Here is a 21,043-nt window from a genome sequence, read left to right as displayed (position 1 = left end):
CATAATAAGTAAGCCTATTTAGAGAAGAGAAATACTTGTAGAGAAAGTAAATCTACTTCTAGTAGAGAAAGTAAATCTAATCCTAGTAGATAAAGTAAATCTAATTCTGGTAAACCTACTTCTAGTAGAAAAGTAAATCTAATTTTAGTAGGAAAGTAAACATAATCCTAGTAACAATAGTAAACCTAACCCTATAAGGAAAGGAAATAAAGTCTTAATAAAATAAAATAAAATCCTAATATAAAATTGACAATCAGCGAGAAGAAGTAGAAAAGTAAATCTAATTTTAGTAGGAAAGTAAACATAATTCTAGTAACAATAGTAAACCTAACCCTATAAGGAAAGGAAATAAAGTCTTAATAAAATAAAATAAAATCCTAATATAAAATTGACAATCAGCGAGAATCGTAATAATCTTTCCTTTTGTATTTCCATTGTCTGAGAACGGAAAAAATTTGATCAGGTGACGCATCTTCAATATTATTTTTGATATTTTCCTTATTTTCGTTTTTACCAAAAATATAGGTAAATATCGTCCTACATCAAACACCCCCACTTGAAATGCAAGCCAGTATAAATACTATTTTAACATTGGAAGTGTTGAATCTTTTGAGGAGAAGCTGGAGGAAGCACAAGGATATACATAATTATAGGACTATATAAATTAACCCTAAGACCCATTTAATTAAACGGGTTAGACACCCTCAATCTTAATATGCAAGCTTTCAAGTTGAGTTTATGTTGAATTCATGTGTGTCAAAAATTGCCGACCCTCATATTGTGTGTTAAGTTCGAATCATGTCAAAACATGATATAACACTATAAAGATAACTATAATTTGATCCATTTAGTTAAGTAAATCAAACACTTTAACTCGTTAATTTCATGTTACGTTTATATCGATTTACAAATTATATAAAACATTAATTTCAACCCAATAACATATTATTCTAGCTTATTGCTTCTTTTTTTTCCTAATCAAACTAGCTAAGGCAATAAGCTAGAAATCCCACCGCCTTTTTCTTTAAAAAAAAAAAAAAAAATTCCCACCGCCTTAAGCTAGAAATCCAACGCGGTGGGGGATTAGTTTGCCTATAAAAGCAAACTCGGTTTGATTGAATTCAAACCTAAAATGTGTTTTGGTGCATGTAAACTACAAGGGCTCCTCCTCAGCGGCGTCCGATCGTGATGTTTGGCAAGACAACCTGGAGCATGAATTCTCCAAAATCACAAGAGCTCTCCAGCCTCTCTGCCATCATCGTTTCGCCGCCTTCGACACTGAGTTCCCCAGTGAAATCTTCCCTGCTAACAGCCGCCGCCACTATTCTCATCTATCTCCCGCTGAGAATTACCTGCACATGAAGCGCAACGTGGATGCCACTAAGATCATGCAGTTGGGTCTCGCTCTCTCAAATCCCAACGGGGACTCTTGTTATGTTTGGGAATTCAATTTCAAATGCTTCGACAAAGAAGGTGATCTTTACAATTCGGAGTCCATCTAATTACTATAGCGGCAAGGAATTGATTTCAATAAGAACCGAGAAAAGAGTATCGATTGTAACGAGTTTGGGAGGCTACTCTAACTCTAGCCTCTTATGGAATTCAAAAATCACTTGGGTAACCTTCCACAGCACATATGATTTTGGCTACTTAATCAAAATCTTGATTGGTGGGCAAAAACTGCCGTCTGATCTCACGAAGTTTATGCATTTGGTGGTATACTTGTTTGGGTGCTGGATGTTTGACTTCAAACACGTGATCAAGTCATGTGAGGGGCTGTATAGGAGTTTGGAGAAGGTAGCCCACACTCTTGGATTTCTCCGTGTAACTGGGAAAAGTCATCAAGCGAGTTCTGATAGTTCGCTCACCTTGCATACCATAATCAAAATAAAAGACCTTTACTTCTCCGGTAACTTCTTCTATAGGGTTTGAATCTTTAGGCAATTTCCTCGAATTTTTATATCAGTTAGGTTGATTTAGCAACCTGACTTATAATTGTGCTTCCACATCCTGCTCAAATTACTGCCAAAGCATTACTATGTTTCAATAATAAACTCAATACTAAAACTTGTTCCATTTCAACAACCAAAAAAATCAAATTTACAATAGTTGTGAAGAATCAATCATCCTACATATACATCATTGTCAAATTGAATATAACATGCAATCGCTAACCGAGACATACATAGATCTTGTGGTAGAACTGTTGATTGCATCCTCCGGTTAGAAATTGGACGCCGTAACTTTTTGGTGGTGCAGCCAAACTCCTAACGTCAATTTCTACTTCTAAACTGTATAAAGTCATCCAAAATGTTTTCCAAACCCTATCAACAAAGTTACCGGAAAAGTAAAAGTCTTTTATTTTGATTATGGTGTGCAAGGTGAGCAGACTATCAAAACCCACCTGATGACTTTTCCCAGCTACACGGAGAACCCCAAGAGTGTGGGCTACCTTCTCCAAACCTCCATACAACCCCTCACACGACTTGATGATGTGTTTATATCAAACACCCAGCACCCAAACAAGTATACCACCAAACGCATAGACTCTATGAGACCAGACGGCAGTTCTCGCCCACCAATCAAGATTTTGATTAAGTAGCCAAAATCATATGCACCGTGGAAGGTTACCCAAGTGATTTTTAAATTCCACAAGAGGCTAGGGTCGAAGAGTAGCCTTTCAAACTCGTTACAATCGATACCCTTTTCTCGGTTCTTATTGAAACCAATCCCTTGCCGCTCCAGTAACTGGATGGACTCCGAATTGTAAAGATCACTTTCCTTGTCGAAGCCTTTGAAATTGAATTCCCAGACATAGCAAGAGTCCCCGTTAGGATCCGAGAGAGATAGACTCAACTAGATAATCTTAGTGGCATCCACGTTGCGCTTCATGTGCAGGTAATTCTCAGCGGGAGATAGATGGGAGTAGTGGCAGCGGCTATTAGCAGGGGAGATTTCGTCGAGAAACTCAGTGTCGAAGGCGGAGAAACGATGATGGCGAAGAGGCTGGAGAGCTCTTGCGATTTTGGAGAATTCTTGCTCCAAGCTGTCTTGCCATACTTCATGAACCACGATCGAACATCATTTTGGAGAAGCCATTGCAATTTGCAATTTGCAGTATGCACGCACCAAAACACATTTTCGGTTTGAATTCGATCAAATCGAGTTTGCTTTTATAGGCAAACTAATCCCCCACCGCCTTGGATTTCTAGCTTAAGGCAGTGGGATTTCTTCTTCTTTTTTTTTTAAGAAAAAGGCAGTGGGATTTCTAGCTTATTGGTCCTAAGGCTATAAGCTAGATTGATTAGGAAAAAAAAACAAAAACCAATAAACTAGAATAATATATTATTGGGTCGAAATTAATGTTTTATATGATTTGTAAATCGATATAAACATAACACGAAATTAACGAGTTAACGTTAAAGAGCTTGATTCATGGGTCAAATTATAGTTATCTTTGTAGTGTTATATCATGGTTTGACATGATTCTAACTTTAAATGCAATACGAGGGTCGGCAATTTTTGACACACGTGAGTTCAACATAAACTCAACCCGAAAGTTTTCAGATTAAGATTGAGAGTGTTTGATCCGTTTAATTAAATGGGTCTTAAGGTTAATTTATAGTCCTATAATTAAATGTGTCTTAGGCCCTATTTGGTTCGCGGATTAGACCCTTAGATTGGACTAGCTAACACTAGATATAGCTAATCCTTTGTTTGTTAACACTCTATTCCTGAAAATAGTCTATTTCTATGGGATTACTAATCCTATACACACAGTGTTAACTAAGTTACTTAAAAAAGAGTGGCTTAGCTAATCATTTATTGTGATATTAAAATTATCGTGTAAATTGCCCACAACCCCAACCCACCCTTTTAACACCCACGTCTCTCAAAGAGACTCTGCAAAACGATCTCCATCTCTCAAAGAGCAACAATCTCTCTTCTCTGTGCAAGGTATCTCTCTCCCCCTCTTGATTATTTCATTCTCTCTGTTTCTTGGATTTTTTTTTTTCTCTGTTTTTTTTCTTCAGTTTTTTTATTTCTTTTGATTCTCTGTAACGTTTCTCTTTGATTCTATTTAAGTTTTATTTTTTTATTTTTATTTTTCTGTGTCTCCATCTCTCGATCTTTCTCTACTTTATCAGTTTGATTTTTAATTTAGTTTTATATATATATAACATGTGTTCATAATATATATATACACACTTGAACACAGGTTTCAAGCGTACAACCTGTGTTCAAGCCTCTATATATATTTGTTGCGTAATTGTTTAAAAAAAAAAAATTATAGTAAAGTTGTTTATGTTTCAAAAAATTAAAAAGAACGTAAGTCTTTAATAATATAAATTGTATTGATATTATAAGGGTATTTTAGGAAATAAGATCACAATACGATTCTATTCACTAACATATTGCATTGTACCAAACGAACGAATAGGATTAGGTAGTCTATTCCGGTGTTACAACCAAACAAAGGAATATGACTAGCTAATCTATTCTCAGTGATAGTTAATCCTAGTGGTAGCTAATCCTTTTCCAATGGAATAGACAATCCACGAACCAAACAAGGCCTTAGGGTTAAAATTTGAGTTATTTAACAATGAGACTCGCTCAACCTTAGAAAGAAACTCATCTTCTCTGCAGCTACGCAAGCTAAAGCTGATGGATTGGCTAACCAGAGCCAATCACAGAGCCTTAGAAGACAATCAGATATCATGCCAAAAGCCATAAAATGCCTTAATAGTAAGTTCATACATGCTCCAACCTAAATCATGCCACTAAATCAAATCATCTCAAAAATAGGAAATCCATCATCTATCTTAAGAGGCTGAAGCAGTAAGTACATTCTTCACAAATATTACTTAAATCACATTATTAGTTTAGTGTCTTGAATGATGCAGTCAAAAAAAACCAAAAAGGCCAAGGGCACTACAAGAAACTGACTCATTAGGGGCGACTTATTAGGGGCGACTTTATAGTCGCCCCTAATACTCAACTATTAGGGGCGACTTTTGAAAGTCGCCCCTAATAGTTGAGTATTAGTGTCCACATCCAAGTGGACGCTAATAGCCGACCCAAAAGATGAATATTAGCGTCCACTCTACAGTGGACGCTAATAACTCGACCCTAATATATACGCGGGAATTATTCAAGAGGCGGGAAAAAGATCAATAGGGTCGACTTTCAAGAGTAGGGTAGGAAAATAAAATAAAAAATAAAAAAATAAAATTAATCACCAATAGCGTCCACTAAAAGCGGACGCTAAAGACTCACCATTAGGGTCGACTTTGAAAGTCGACCCTAATGGTTAACTATTAGGGTTGACTTTGTCGACCCTAAAGAGTAGGGTAGGAAAATAAAATAAAAAATAAAAAAATAAAATTAATCACCAATAGCGTCCACTAAAAGTGGACGCTAAAGACTCACCATTAGGGTCGACTTTGAAAGTCGACCCTAATAGTTAACTATTAGGGTCGACTTTGTCGACCCTAAAGAGTAGGGTAGGAAAATAAAATAAAAAATAAAAAAATAAAATTAATCACCAATAGCTTCCACTAAAAGTGGACGCTAAAGACTCACCATTAGGGTCGACTTTGAAAGTCGACCCTAAAGAGTAGGGTAGGAAAATAAAATAAAAAATAAAAAAATAAAATTAATCACCAATAGCGTCCACTAAAAGTGGACGCTAAAGACTCACCATTAGGGTCGACTTTCAAAGTCGACCCTAAAGAGTAGGGTAGGAAAATAAAATAAAAAATAAAAAAATAAAATTAATCACCAATAGCGTCCACTAAAAGTGGACGCTAAAGACTCACCATTAGGGTCGACTTTCAAAGTCGACCCTAATAGTTAACTATTAGGGTCGACTTTGTCGACCCTAAAGAGTAGGGTAGGAATAAAAATAAATAAATAAAAGAAAATTAATCACCAATAGCGTCCACTTTTAGTGGACGCTAAAGACTCATCATTAGGGTCGACTTTGAAAGTCGACCCTAAAGAATAGGGTAGAAAAAAAAAATAAAAAAAATTAATCACCAATAGCGTCCACTAAAGGTGGACGCTAAAGACTCATCATTAGGGTCGACTTTGAAAGTCGACCCTAATAGTTAACTATTAGGGTCGACAAAGTCGACCCTAAAGAGTAGGTAAAAAAAAAAAAAAATAATTAATCACCAATAGCGTCCACTTTGAAAGTCGCCCCTGATACTAAAGTATTAGGGTCGACTTTGTGGACGCTAAAGAGTAAGTAGAAAAATAAATAAAAAAATAAAAAAAATAAAATTTAAGCTAATAATTAATTATAAGATAAATATCACATTAATGATCTTTTATACTAAAAATTTATTAAATTTAAATTTGTTGTTAATATTTTAATAATAAAAACATATTTAATATTTGACTCATCGAACTTATAATTTGATGCAACATCTCCTTCCATTAGGATTTGGCGTTAAAATGTTATTTCCCAAAAATTTACCTCCGATAATATGTTATTATTTATTTTATATAAATTATCGGATATTCGATCGATCGTGATAGGATCAAATAATCGATCAAACTTCAAACAAATTAAAGGTTCGTTCACACATCCGTTAGGTCCTACTGCATTTGTTCGATCGATCATGATAGGATCAAATGATCGATTAAACTTTAAACAATTGAAATTGAAGGTTTGATCGAATATCCGATCAATTATAATGAATTAGTTCGATTGATCGTCATAAGATCAAATGATTGAAACAATTGAAATTGAATTAATTCGATTGATCGTGATATGATTAAATGATCGATCAAACATCGATCCTACTGAATTAATTTGATTGATTGTCATAGGATCAAATGATCAATCAAATATTTGATCGATCATATTGAATTAGTTCGATTGAGATCGATCATAATGAATTAGTTCGATTGATCGTGATAGGATCAAACATCCGATCAATCCTAATAAATTAGTTTGATTAATCATGATATATCAAACATCCGATCGATCTTGGTGAATTAGTTCGATTGATCGAGATAGGATCAAATGATTGATCGAACATCCGATCGATCCTACTGAATTAATTTGATTGATCGTGATAGGATCAAATGATCGATCAAACATTTGATTGATCCTAATGAATTAGTTCGATTGAGATCGATCCTAATGAATTAGTTCGATTGATCGTGATACGATCAAATGTTCGATCGAATATCCGATCGATCCTAGTAAATTAGTTCGATTGATCGTGATATGATTAAATGATCGATCAAACATCCGATTAATCCTAATGAATTAGTTCAATTGATTGTGATAGGATCAAATGTTCAATCAAACATTCGATCGATCCTACTGAATTGTTCGATTGATCGTGATAGAATCAAATGTTCGATCAAACATCCGATCGATCCTAATGAATTAGTTCGATTGATCGTGATAGAATCAAATGATCGATCAAACATCTGATCGATCCTAGTGAATTAGTTCGTTTGAACTGTAAACATTAAATTAAGCTATTAATTATTTATAAAAAAAAAATATATCGTGTGAATGGTATTTTTTTTATTGAAAATGTCTTTTATATTGATCGATCCTAGTGAATTAGATCATTTGAACTATAAACATTCAATTAAGCTATTAATCATTTATAGAAAAAAATATTGTGTGAATAGTATTTTTTTCTTGAAAATGTCTTTTATACCCTTAAAATTGTTATAGAATTTCAAATTTACCCTACATTTAAACTTAAAATTATTTTAAAAAAATTGTAAGTATAATTTTTTTTTAAAAAAAAATAAAATTACCCTAAATAGCGGCGACTAAGCAATGTCGCCGCTGATTGAGGCTTAATAGAAAATATTTGCGCCAACAAGTGGCGCGGTTTCTGAAATTTTCGAACCAAAAATTTTCCCCAAACGCTGGAAAACACGAAAATCCCTAAAATTTTCCCCTCCCTCAAAAGCACTCAGCTCCCTCATCACTCTCACTCTCGATCTCTCTCCAGCTGCTCTCCCTAGCTCACCCTCTCTCTTACTCCGGCGAGGTCTTCGGCCACCGGAGTAAGAAAACCCAAGCCCTAAATAAAATCAAAATCAAAAACCAAGAAAGGCCCAAATAGTAATATAATAGTTTGTTGAGGTCCTTGAGCAGCGAAGAGGGACGAAATAGAGTTGCAGAGATTGAGAATGTCGATACTGTTTGAGAAGAGCGAGGCGTGGAGGTGGCTGGTGAGGAGGACAAAGGAGTCCAAGCCATTCTTCCTTGCCTTCGCCACCATATGCGGCGTCGTTCCGGGAGTCATCGGCTACGGCGTCATGCAGGTCACCAACACCCGCAACCCGAGCTCGAAGCTCGTCTCCGCCAGAACGCCCGCCCCGAAACCGTCGTACGTATTTTCGTTTCTGTCGATCTTTCTTTCCTTCCATTTTTTTCGCATTAGATTTTGTCATTTGGTATATTCTAAGTTACCCATCGACATAACACCTAGACAGAAACAAAAACCTCGGCCTGAATCCAAAGCAACCTTGGAATCGTTGATACCCCATTTTGGGAAACTCCATACTTTAGATATATTATGATGGACATTTTCAAACTCTTTGCGTTGGATGACAAAATGGAAACCAGATTTTGTCATTTGGTTTCTACTGCTATTTCAAGATTTGATGAGTTCCATGGTCATTGTTTCGGACCCATTTCAGCTATGCCATTTGACAAAGGCATTGCTGATTGATTCTGTCTCCCATTTGACAAAGGCGTCTAAGGATGGATGGATAGGGATTAGACAGATAATTTTGTTACCAATCCAGTGGTTTGAAATCCCTAAGAGAGTCGATTGCAATCCTCTTGGTGGGTGTATTGTCCCACACTTCCTTTAAGTCCTCTTTCACGATAATTCAAATCTGGTTCCTGGAGTTTTACTTTTAGACAGGGAATTATTTCTTCTATATCTCAAATTACTCACGATAATTCAAGTCGATTGCAATCCTCTCATCAAGTTTTGTCAAACTTTAATAAAGATAAGTGGTGTTGTAAATTACACCACTTAGTCGCTCTAGATTGTATTCTCACGCAGAATTTGGTGATTGTTTCTGGGTTTGCTACTGGGATTCTCATTGATTCTGGGGAACTTATCTTATACTATGCTGTACTGTTCTAGGGGTTACAAACAAATTAGCATTTCTGGATTCTTGTGTTTAGTGACTAGTTTAGTGACTAATCTGGTGTATATGATGTGATTTCTGATTTTGTTTTTGTTTTAGCGCTTATTGGCTCACTCCCAATCACATATAGACTGTAATTTCCATAATGTGGTGCTCTAATTATTGCCGGGTACTGTTTTGATCGTCTGCTTTTTATTAACAGGTCTTGACCTTTTATAAATAGGACAATGGTGTCCTCTTGAAGGGAGGGAGGAAGCCTTTTTTGGTGCTGGTGGGAACCCAGAGATTGGCATGAATGCTGCGAAAGAAAGCAAAGAATCAATAGAAGAGGCACTTTATGGATCAGACATGGTCTTTGTTACGGTGGGTTTAACTTCTCTTCAGCCATTATGACTTCTCAGTGGAAACTGTTTTATATTGTTGTATGATTGTTGATGTTTTCTGACTGAAGGAACAAATACAAGGAACAAAAAACAGAAGATCCTTGATATGTCATTGCCTTTCTTTGTATTCCTCTAGACCACAATATTGGTTGTTGATTCCTTAGAACTTTATTCATAATCATAGAGAATGGTGCAAAGACTGTTGGAAAGGTATGCTAGCATTCTCTTTGAAAGCATCTTAATTTGTGATAGCCTCTATGCTGAAATAATTACTTAGTTGCTTCTGTTACTGTTGGACAAAAAGCATTTCGCTAAAATCTATCACCATATTGCATTAGATAATGAGGTAAAATTGCAGCTTTATGTTACTGATATTATGATATACTCTATGAACCTTTTAGAACCTTTAGCTTTTGGATGCTGAAACTCCTTAATGTGCATAGATTTCTCTAAATATGTTTTGGAGGCCTCAATGTGAGTAATATTTTATGAGCATTGCATTGGTGAATGATATCTCTGATACATCTTTAATTTGTTTAGGTAATCAGCATTGATGACTATTGCTTTATAAATCTTTTACTGTTTTTGAGAGTTGTGATTCTGCACTCTAATTGGTGGCGAGTCACCTTGATTGCAGATACCAGGACTAGTAAATGTGGATTTTGCCGATGTGCGGGCTATAATGGCAAACGCAGGTTCTTCATTGATGGGAATAGGAACTGCAACTGGTAATTTGAAGCTAATTCTTACAAGAAAATTTAGGATTTTGATATCGTGTTAAAAAGCTATAATCATGAGTTGGGAATAATGATATCCTAAACCAGATTTACTGTATTGATTCTCATAGAAGAAAAACTTGTTTGATTTAGTGCTTTCTATTTACTTTTATATTTTAAAATGTTCCTGTAAAGTAATGCAGATTGTATCAGGAATAGTTCTAAATATTTTTTTGGTCTAACTGTAATTTAAGATGAGAAGGTAACATGATATTTATTGTTGGTTATGATGGATATTGGGGCTTCGCTTACCTGACTCTTTCCTAACCAAAACCGAGAGGGGGGGGGGGGGGGGGGGGGGTTTCCTGAAATTACTCACAGCCAATGCTCGAAAGTGGTCGGATTTTCACTGGAAACAAGAACTTAATCTGGTAGGGGCTTATCTAGCCTAGGATCAGTTTTTCTAATAATCATTGCAAACATGTAGCTAAAGTGAACTGTACTACAACCTTCCTATTGTCAGAAAAGTGACCCGGTGAATGATGGCTGCCCATGGAGTGGGCATTGTAATAATTGTTGATAAATGAAATAGAAGTTATCCCATTCTAACTGTATGTCCTTTACATTACCCAGTTTCAACCCACCTTTGGATTGCATGCTGTAAGTGGTGGTTCAATACAACACCACTTATCTTTATTAAAGTTTGACAAAACTTGATGGGAGTGCTGCATGGATTAGTTGATTTCTTCCAAATCAACTACAAATTACATTACCCAGTTTGAAACTTTAGAGAAGTTGATTTCTTCCAAATCTCTTCCGCTTTTAATGTTCGAGTCTGTTCATAGAAATCTACATAAGTTAATAAGAGTAAAAACTATGATAATTAAGCCTTCAGATACCCTCCTTTTCTTTACCCCTTTTAATTGGATGAAATCTTTGAGATGTTATTGGTTTTCTTCCTTTATAGTGTTCCCTGGTTCTGCGATTTACATCATCTTTAGGGTCAAAACATTTCGACTTTTAGGGTCGATAAAGTGGACGCTAAAAGTGATCATTAGGGTCGACTTTAAGTGGACGCTGATAATCACGCATTTGATTATTAGGGTCGGACTATTAGCGTCGACATCTTTAGGGTCGAAAAGTCGACGCTGTTGTCAACAGCGTCCACTTTAGGACTTTTAGAAGTCGCCCCTAAAGACCTAAATTCTTGTAGTGGGGTTGACACTTAATTTACCGTTCCAACCAGCCAATCTGGTCCACCAAAGTCAAAGGTAAAAATCCACTTGAAGGCAAGCAAAAACTAAGTCCTTCATATCAATGTTAGGGCAAGTCCCAAGAAAAGTTGTGATTGGCTAGTATGAAGGGAAAAAATTGATGTCATTTGTATACTTATTGTGATAATATAATTTAGGGTGTACTAGTCAATGAGCTCTAGCTCAAAAAATATGTACTCCCGCAATAAAAATGGGGTGGAGGGTGAAATGGTGGGTTCAAGAACCATTGGGTGTGTGTAACTTAAGAATTGAATGCCAAAAATAAAAATAAAAATTAGGTACAGGAATGTAGATAATATAAGAAAACCAAAGCCTATTGATTACGAAAATTTTGGCTGGATTCAATGAAACTCAAATTCACCTCACCAGACAATCTCTTTGGTCCCACTTATTTGTTTGATCAACCTAGAAATGTCTTTCAAAGCTGCTGAAATCCTAACAAAAATAGAGAACATGTCACTCACTATATAAAGGAAGCAGGTCAACATACCCCAAAGGAAAAATTGTAGGATATCCTACATATAGTATATTTGAATTCAATAAAATAACTTACTAACAATTAGAAATCTAATCTACAAACAACATTAACCAGGCGTCAAAAAACTTAAGGAAAATAAATATTCAAAAATCTCAAAACTTAATATCTGTTGAGCCTAGCTATACCTTATTGTAAGTCAACCATAATGCGTTGTTTCTTTCTTCTATTTCATTAAATTTCTGTAGTCTCTCCTGTGAAGTGTTGTCAACCATTTTCTACAAAAAAAAAACAGACAAAAAGTTAATGCATATATATATAAAAAAAAAAAAAAAAAAAAGGGCAAAATAAATTACTATTGTTGCAGAATATTTCTTCACTCCATGAATTGCTCTCACCCAAAAAAAAAATGATTTATTTTTTTAGTGTTTATTTATGTGCTTGATGATTTTCGTGTGGGTTTTGTATGGATTTTTGACAATTTTTTTGGTGTGGTTTTATTTGAAACAGAGGTTTATCGAAGGATCAAGAGAGGGAGTTACTGCACTCTGCTTTTGTATGTTTCAGATGTGTTTTTGCAGAGATTTGATTCGGTTCAGCAAACAAGATGTTTATTTTAAAAAAAATCCCTAAAAATGACAACACTTCACACGAAAGGACCATTTCTAGATTCAACCCACAAAAAATCAGAGATTCAGATTTAGAACAATCAAACTCATATTAGAAATCCAAAAAAAAACACTAAAAAAAGGGATCTATGTGCCACTACCAGAGGAGGAGAAATCAAAACGAAAAAAACAAGAAAAAACAGAGAAAAAAGGGTAAAGACTACACATATTACAAACAAAATAATTCACAATAAGTTACTTCAAGACTTGTAAATGACACATAATCGCACACCCAAATGAAAGCAAACAAACACAGATCAAGATATCAAATTCATTCTACCAAGTGAACCTACAAAACCAAAAGTGATCACATGAGCAAAAAGAACGCTACCCATAAACCTTAAATACGGCTTACCCATCAACAAAAATCAACCTTCAAATCACATTCCGATCTAAATCAAAAAACCCAGACTGAAAAACACGCATTACCGTTACACACTGGTTGAGAGCGTCGAGGGCAGACTCTAAATCAAAACAAGATGGACTGAAAACCAAACAAAACAAAAGAAACCGTGAGGCGAGAAAACCGAGAGCCTCTGAATCTAAACAAAACCAAAGAAAACCAAACATACCTTCATTGAGAGGCGAGACAAGACAGACCGTGAGAGGCGAGGAGAGCACGGAGCGTCAGAGCCACAGAGGCGAGGCCGCGTGGCGCGAGACGCCGAGAGCACAGAGAATCGTCGGTCTACTGCCGAGAGAGCGAGACGTTGAGAGCGTCTGAGAGAGAGAAGGGCGGTAGGTGATAGTCTCCGAAACAATTAAATTTAGGTTAGGGTTTGGGTTTTTTTTAGGTCGGTCCATTGCCGGGGATTTTTTTTACAAATCTACGCCATTGAATGCGTCTAATGGCACAGAATAAAACACCCACATTTTTAGTGGATGGCATATTCCTTAGCTTACAGAGCGTACACATGTTTTCTCTCATAAGCACAAAACAAGTCAAAATAGTCCTTAATGTAGCAATATTTTGAAGTTTTGAAATGGATCCTTTGGTTTTCCAACCTTTGAATATCATCCTAATGTGTAGAAGAAAGTTAAAAAGAGCATCCAACAGCCATTAACTAATAAAGGATCTCTTTAATCAACATCCAGTAATACTAATGAATTTAACATGATGTACCTGTGAAGTAACAAGAACAATGACATGGCCACATGCAAATGCATTGTTTTCAAGGCTTTCACAGCGGGATACAACCTGTATCAAAATTGGATAAGGAGTGTTTTAAGTAAGTATCATGTAATGGCAAAATTTCAAACCAGAGCATAATAGTAGAAAGTCTAAGACTAATCAAATATGATGACAAAAAATTATGAGCTGAAGAGCCTCTCAAGACTAGATCCAATTAATTTCTTAAAATAAGAGGAAATGACTATTTAAATTCCATTGTCAGACAATCTCAAACTATTAAGGCCTTACATGGTAATAAAAGTTATGTTAAATTTTTTTTCTCTTTCTAAAGCCATGGCGAGTTCATGGTAGAGAACTTTTACAATACAATGGTTAAACCTATATTCTAAGTTCTACCTTCTCTATTGTTTTGATTTGCACGTACGCTTACAGAGTATTTAGATCAAATTCTAAATGTTGTCCTTCAACTCTGTTTGCATATACCATATGAAATCCCATATTTTCCAACATTAAGCATATTTAACATGCATGTTTCAAAGTTTTCCCTCTATCCTTCCGATTCTCATGACTTTTATGATACAAACAAAAAATAAATCAAGGAAGAAAAAAATGCACGTCTCTAGCCAAATACTTGAAATTACCTTCTTTGCAAACGCTGCAATGCTGATGGATTGAGGGCAAAGAGGATCATTGAAAATCTTAAAAATCTCATGCGACTTTTCACTGCAAGTTGTAAATTGATAAAAACAAAGATGTAGAAGTATTAATTACATTATTGCAAAGAATTTTAACCAAAATGAAGATCATGAATGAAACCAGAATTTGAGTTCTTTAACAATGAGACTTGCTTAGCCTTAGAAAGAAACTCATCTTTTCTACAGGTATGCAAGCTAAAGCTGATGGATTGGCTAACCAGAGCCAATCACAAAGCCTTAGAAGACAATCAGCTATCATGCCAAAAGCCATAAAATGCCTCAGTAGTAAGTTCATACAGGCTCCAACCGAAATCATGCCACTAGATCAAATCATCTCAAAAATAGGAAATCCCTCATCTATCTTAAGAGGCTAAAGCAGTAAGTACATTCTTCACAAATGAATAACAGATGATAAATGAACCAGTCTGATCAGATACAATTACTTTATTAGTTTAGTGTCTTGAATGATGCAGTCAAAAAAACCAACAAACGCCAAGGGGTTGGCACTTAATTTACCGTTCCAACCAGCCAATCTGGTCCACCAAAGTCAAAGGTAAAAATCCACTTGAAGGCAAGCAAAAACTAAGTCCTTCATATCACTGTTAGGGCAAGTCCCAAGAAAAGTTGAGATTGGCTAGTATGAAGGGAAAAAACTGATGTCATTTGCATACTTATCATGATAATATAATTTAGGGTGTACTAGTCAATGAGCTCTAGCTCAAAAAATATGTACTCCCGCAATAAAAATGGGGTGGAGGGTGAAATGGTGGGTTCAAGAACCATTGGGTGTGTGTAACTTAAGAATTGAATGCCAAAAATAAAAATAAAAATTAGGTACAGGAATGTAGATAATATAAGAAAACCAAAGCCTATTGATTACGAAAACTTTGGCTGGATTCAATGAAACTCAAATCCACCTCACCTGACAATCTCTTTGGTCCCACTTATTTGTTTGATCAACCTAGAAATATGTCTTTCAAAGCTGCTGAAATCCTAACAAAAAAAGAGAACATGTCACTCACTATATAAAGGAAGCAGGTCAACATACCCCAAAGGAAAAATTGTAGGAGATCCTATATATCATATACTTTGAATTCAATAAAATCACTTGCTAACAATTAGAAATCTAATCTACAAACACGTTATCCAGGCGTCAATAAACTTAAGGAAAATAAGTACTAAAAAATCTCAAAACTTAATATCTGTAGAGCCTAGCAATACCTTATTGTAAGTCAACCTTAAAGCGTTGTTTCTTTCGTCTATTTCTTTAAATTTCTGTAGTCTCCCCTGTTCTAAATTTAGAGCACTTTCTGCTGACCTCAGTACATTACCTACTGTCACATTGCAATTAATATATCAGATGAGGGAAAAAAATCTTAAATAAACCAAGTCACTAACTAAACACACTGGCAAAGCATGTTATAACAAATCCATCAAGCACAAAAACAAAAAAGGAAAAAAAAAATAGTACTCGCAGATTGTGATTTTTTTGCTGCATCAGATGCAAACTCTTTGGATTCATTTGAATTTTGAGAATTGGCATCCATTTGGGATCTGGCAGCTTCTTCTTGTGCCACCCCAGCAGCAGCTCTAGTTGAGGTTTCAATAGCTTCCCTATCTGCAGCTTCGTTTGCTTCTCTTGTCACAGCTTCCAAAGCAGCTCTTTTTGCTTCCTCAGCTCTAAGTCTTGCCTGAATTCAAAACATTTTTTAATTATTGATAAAATTCAATAGTATCTTCCCTGAAACTCTAGTACTTTGACAACATATCAGGTTCACCAGATGGGGAAAGGGGGGGGGGGGGGGGGGGGGGGGTGGGGGGGGCAATTGAGCAGAAACCAGTTAGAGGTAGTGGAAAACAGAATGCATCTGATGAAGAAATGGATATTTATTTCAAACGAAAACATAACAAAAACACAAGTGAGAGGAGTATTTTTCTCACAGAAATATAGGACTCGAAAACAATGTAGCAATGAAATAAAAAACTTGAAAGGAAGAGTAAGCATGTTAAGTTGGTTAAAAAAATTTGATAATAATTGTCTTGTAAAGTTCAGTGGAAAAGTGTTAGAATAAAATTGAAAAATGAAAACCCTAAAGAACAAAAGCGGTGTTTCAAAAGGCAATGGAGTTCCAGTTTGGTCATAATCCAAGAACTGACAAGATAACTCTACGGAGCATATCAAAAGATATCCATCAGAATATCGTGAACAAAGGAAGCTTGCAAAACTATTAACAAAAGTTTTACCAGGAAAACAACAAAAAATTAAAAGGTCGAGTCAACATACCTCAGATTCCACTTTAGCTTTTTCTTGGCGTACTTTTTCTTCTTCAAGAGCCATTTCCTTTCTTTTGGCCTCTTCATAAGCTGCATCACTTCTTATTTTTCTTTCTTCTATCTGCGATCTCAATTCATGGTCCCACTGGACAGCACTCAAGTGATAATCAAGTGCTTCTGCACTACAATGGTTTTAAGGAAATGTCAAAAATTGTTTCTGTGAATATGAAAGGGGAAAATAGCATCCATTACACTACCTAGAGAATGATAAAATAAATTCACAATGCAATTTAGATTTCAAGATTAGTGAACATTGAACATTAAAACAAATTCAACCATGCTCCAGCAATGGATGCCAAAACAAAGTTTGCATCCTTAAATGTCATATTATGACGGTGGTAAGACAAATGACTTTGTTCAGTTTATATACCAAAATAGATAAATCAAACTCCTCATAAAAGCGTATTCAGTCACCTATTCATTTTTAATTCCTATTAATTACAAGTCTACCTCCTGCCCTCATATGTTATTCTTTACTATATTCTACAAAGACAAAACAATATCACGTCTATGAGAAAAGAAAATTCATATAGAGGGATGAAACATCAGCAACTAGAAAGGTCATGCTACTTTATAGGTCTATTTCAAAGTCTAGGAATTTAGACGTAGCACGCAAAGGTAGCACAAAGAAACGACCATAGAAACTAGGATATTCCAAAATAACAACCACGTCTTTAGAATAATGAATGCCATATAAAGAAATAGCAAATGGTCTTACATCTTGCGTTGGTAGTGAGTATCAAGTTTCCTATCTATTTCCCATCTTGCTTCTCGATATCTCTCAACTCGAGTGAGTGCAGAACTGGACTTTTCACTTCGACCCATCAAATCTGTCTCTAATGCAGAAATTTTGTTTCTAATTTCCTCCTGTTAGTCAATCCAAACAGTATTTTTATGCACCAAGAAAAAACGATTAATGAGACAACCAGACAAAATCAACACTATAACTCAAAATTCAAAAAGAAAAGTAAAGAACAAAAGATAAACACATAAATCATTATACATCCAGGTTTGACAAGGAATTATATATGAAAAAAACAAAAATTAAAGGAAAGACCCAAGTACCCTACCTCCGTAAATATTTGGTAATAGTAAGTACTAGAAGCAGCAGCAGCAGCAGTAGTAGATTTTAAAAAAAAAACTCTATGGATGTGAAGATGAAAGGATCCTAATTTTCAAGTCACATATCCATAAAGATTGTGTAAATATGTTAAAGCTCTATCAAGTTGAAAACATAACAAACAATATTGGAATCTAAATAGCAACATACCTTAAAATCAAGTTCATGTTCATGGATTAGCTCACACAAAACACCTCCTACTGATCCCACTTCACCCATCAAGTAGGATTGGAATTCAAGATCCGACTCATCATCAAAACCATCAAAATCATCGGACGCGTGAATTACAAAAGGCCAATGACTTGTGTAAGCACCTTTTTCATTTGAGAAATCGCTACAGAGTTGGAAGATGAAAAAATCTCAGATTAGCAAAAACAACCAAAATATATGTTGTAATAAAAAATAAAAATAAAAATTTGTTTGATAGGTTTGTAATCAAAAAATTCAAACTACCTATTTAAGCCCATTGAATATATAGCATATATGAAAATGCGATACCGTGATCTTGCTTTGACAAAAGGTGCAGGAACCTTTGCAGAGATGTTGAGCCTCGTTTCCAATGACTTAAGCTCTAATATTAGAGCATCAAACTTCCAATATGGATCAGGATTCACGGCGATTCCATCAATTCTTTGGGGACAACGAAGTTCCAAATTAACAGTTCCACTAAATACATACAAACCACAACAATTAGAACATATAGGAAAAATAAACAGAAAATTTGAGAGAGAGAGAGAGAGTTAAATTTGAGGGTTAAAATTCAGAGAGAGTCATATAGTCCATACCACTTCAAAATTTGTATGGCATGGAAGTCAATTTCAACCATTTTCTACAAAAAACACACACACACACACACACACACACACACAAAGTTAATGCATATAAAATAAAAAATAATGGCAAAATAAATGACTATTGTTGCAGAATATTTCTTCTCTCCATGAATTGCTCTCACCCAAAAAAAATGATTTATTTTTTTATAGTGTTTATTTATGTGATTGATGATTTTCTTGGTGGGTTTTGTATGGATTTTTGACAATTTTTTTGGTGGGGTTTGTTTGAAACAAAGGTTTATCAAAGGATCAAGAAAGCGAGTTACTGCACCTTGCTTTTGTATGCTTCAGATGTGCTTTCGCAGAGCTTTGATGCGGTTCAGCAAACAAGATGTTTGTTTTAAAAAAATCCCTAAAAATGACAACACTTCACACGAAAGGCCCATATATTTCCCTAAAAATGAGAAAAACTAGATTCAGCCCACAAAAAATCTGAGATTCAGATTTAGAACAATCAAACTCATATTAGAAATCCAAAAACAACTACAAAAACGGGATCTATGTGCCACTACCAGAGGAGGAGAAATCAAAACGAAAAAAACAAGAAAAAACAGAGAAAAAAGGGTAAAGACTACACATATTACAAACAAAATAATTCACAATAAGTTACTTCCAAGACTTGTAAATGACACATAATCGCACACCCAAATGAAAGTAAACAAACACAGATCAAGATATCAAATTCATTCTACCAAGTGAACCTACAAAACCAAAAGTGATCACATGAGCAAAAAGAACGCTACCCATAAACCCTAAATACGGCTTACCCATCAACAAAAATCAACCTTCAAATCACATTCCGATCTAAATCAAAAAACCCAGACTGAAAAACACGCATTACCGTTACACACTGGTTGAGAGCGTCGAAGGCAGACTCTGAATCTAAACAAGATGGGCTGAAAACCAAACAAAACAAAAGAAACCGTGAGGCGACAAAAACCGTGAGAGCCTCTGAATCTAAACAAAACCAAAGAAAACCAAACATACCTTCACTGAGAGGCGAGACGAGACAGACCGTGAGAGGCGAGGAGAGCACGGAGCGTCAGAGCCACAGAGGCGAGGCCGCGAGGCGCGAGACGCCGAGAGCACAGAGAATCGTCGATCTGACGGTGAGAGAGCGAGACGTGGAGAGCGTCTCAGAGAGAGAAGGGCGGCAGGTGACAGTCTCCGGAACAATTAAATTTAGGTTAGGGTTAGGGTTTTTTTTAGGTCGGTTCCTCATCAAGATTCCCTGCTATTCTTAAGAATTGCCGGGGATTTTTTTACAAATCTGAACCATTGAATGCATCTAATGGCTCAGAATAAAACACCTACTTTTTTAACATTCCCTCCAAAGGCTTTGCTTTTTTCCTCTAAAAAAAATTTCCCTCGTAAGTGGGAAAGGGGAAAATGGGATTGCTTCTTATTTTTCATCTCTTTCTCAAGGAAAATAAAAATAAAAAACTGTTAGTCAAATACGACAACTATATCATATATATTTAGTTATAATTAGTCTATCTAGTTATGACATGTTTTTGTATTATAGCTATAGTATCTTGTAATTAATAGGTAGATTTTAGTTACCTTATTTGTTCTCCTAAATTGTTGTAATCGCAGAGATACATCCTGTAAAGGCTGTAATTGGCTAGACAATTCATATATAATATGAAAAACTCTCACATTGAGAGGTATTCAGTACAATTGACATTATATCAAAGCCAAAATCATCTAAATTAGGGTTCTAAATTGCTATTCGGAAGTTTCTGTAGGGGGTAGCAGCAGTTTCTACTGAGGGTAGAGAATTTCTTACCAGAAACTACTCCTTTTGTGGTGATTAGTGGTTGTCGGCAGACTCTTTGGAGGTCTGTGAAGTATGTGGTGTTCCCGGTGATTTCTGGAGGATTTGGTGCGGTGAGCATGGTCAGTGTGGTGTTCTCGGTGATTTGGGCTATCGGCGATTTTTGTCGGCTATTTGGTGTTGTCGGCAATTTCTGTTTGGGTTGCTGACTGGTTTGGGTGCTGTTTGGGCGATATTCTAGAGGTTTTGGGGTTGTCGACGTGGAGGTTGTGGACTGTCGGCTATTTCTGGTTGGTGCTGTAAGCGTGCGTGGTTTAGGGATTGCTGGGTGGGTTGCTGTTTGGATTTGGGCTGGTTGTTTGGGCTTATTGTTTGGTGCGGTTTGGGTTGGTGTTTGGATTTGTGCTTGCTATTTGGGCTTGCTGTTTGGTGTGGTCAGCAACCAACAAATTGGGATTGTTGTTTGGCTTGCTGGACTTGGGCTGTGTT

The 21,043-nt window shown here is 35.7% G+C and overlaps 1 protein-coding gene and 1 long non-coding RNA gene across 9 annotated transcripts; one reads left to right on the top strand and one right to left on the bottom strand.

Moving 5' to 3' along the window:
• Positions 1-7,889: 7,889 nt before the first annotated feature.
• LOC148583445 (uncharacterized) lies at positions 7,890-10,547 on the top strand. 3 transcript variants are annotated; one of them, XR_015909321.1, is made up of 4 exons: positions 7,890-8,372; positions 9,350-9,510; positions 9,599-9,740; positions 10,168-10,547. It is a non-coding gene; the product is annotated as an uncharacterized LOC148583445 (long non-coding RNA). The 3 variants fall into 3 exon arrangements; XR_015909320.1 differs by lacking the exon at positions 9,599-9,740; XR_015909319.1 differs by having other exon boundaries at positions 9,599-10,547.
• Positions 10,548-11,641: 1,094 nt separating this feature from the next.
• On the bottom strand, positions 11,642-19,978 carry LOC148583444 (mRNA export factor GLE1-like). Of its 6 annotated transcripts, XR_015909318.1 has the most exons (16): positions 19,765-19,978; positions 19,619-19,673; positions 19,049-19,171; positions 18,730-18,773; positions 18,443-18,610; positions 18,095-18,278; positions 17,543-17,691; positions 16,775-16,946; positions 15,962-16,181; positions 15,712-15,824; positions 15,413-15,483; positions 14,437-14,518; positions 13,787-13,861; positions 13,236-13,383; positions 13,093-13,147; positions 12,184-12,273 (listed from the first exon to the last, which is right to left on the bottom strand). XR_015909318.1 is itself a non-coding variant. In XM_088510961.1 (15 exons), exons 4-15 carry the CDS (start codon positions 18,768-18,770, stop codon positions 11,939-11,941), a joined length of 1,374 nt encoding a protein of 457 aa, XP_088367087.1. In that variant the 5' UTR covers positions 18,771-18,773; positions 19,049-19,171; positions 19,619-19,673; positions 19,765-19,978; the 3' UTR covers positions 11,642-11,938. The 6 variants fall into 6 exon arrangements, 5 of the variants coding, with proteins under 5 accessions (XP_088367087.1, XP_088367083.1, XP_088367086.1 ...); XM_088510961.1 differs by lacking the exons at positions 13,093-13,147; positions 13,236-13,383 and adding an exon at positions 11,642-11,947; XM_088510957.1 differs by lacking the exons at positions 13,093-13,147; positions 13,236-13,383 and adding an exon at positions 11,644-11,955.
• Positions 19,979-21,043: the final 1,065 nt, after the last annotated feature.

The sequence above is a fragment of the Corylus avellana genome, chromosome 10 (assembly GCF_965113065.1).
Source record: "Corylus avellana chromosome 10, dhCorAvel1.hap1.2, whole genome shotgun sequence".
Lineage (NCBI taxonomy): Eukaryota > Viridiplantae > Streptophyta > Magnoliopsida > Fagales > Betulaceae > Corylus > Corylus avellana.
This window is presented reverse-complemented; position numbering and strand designations above follow the sequence as displayed.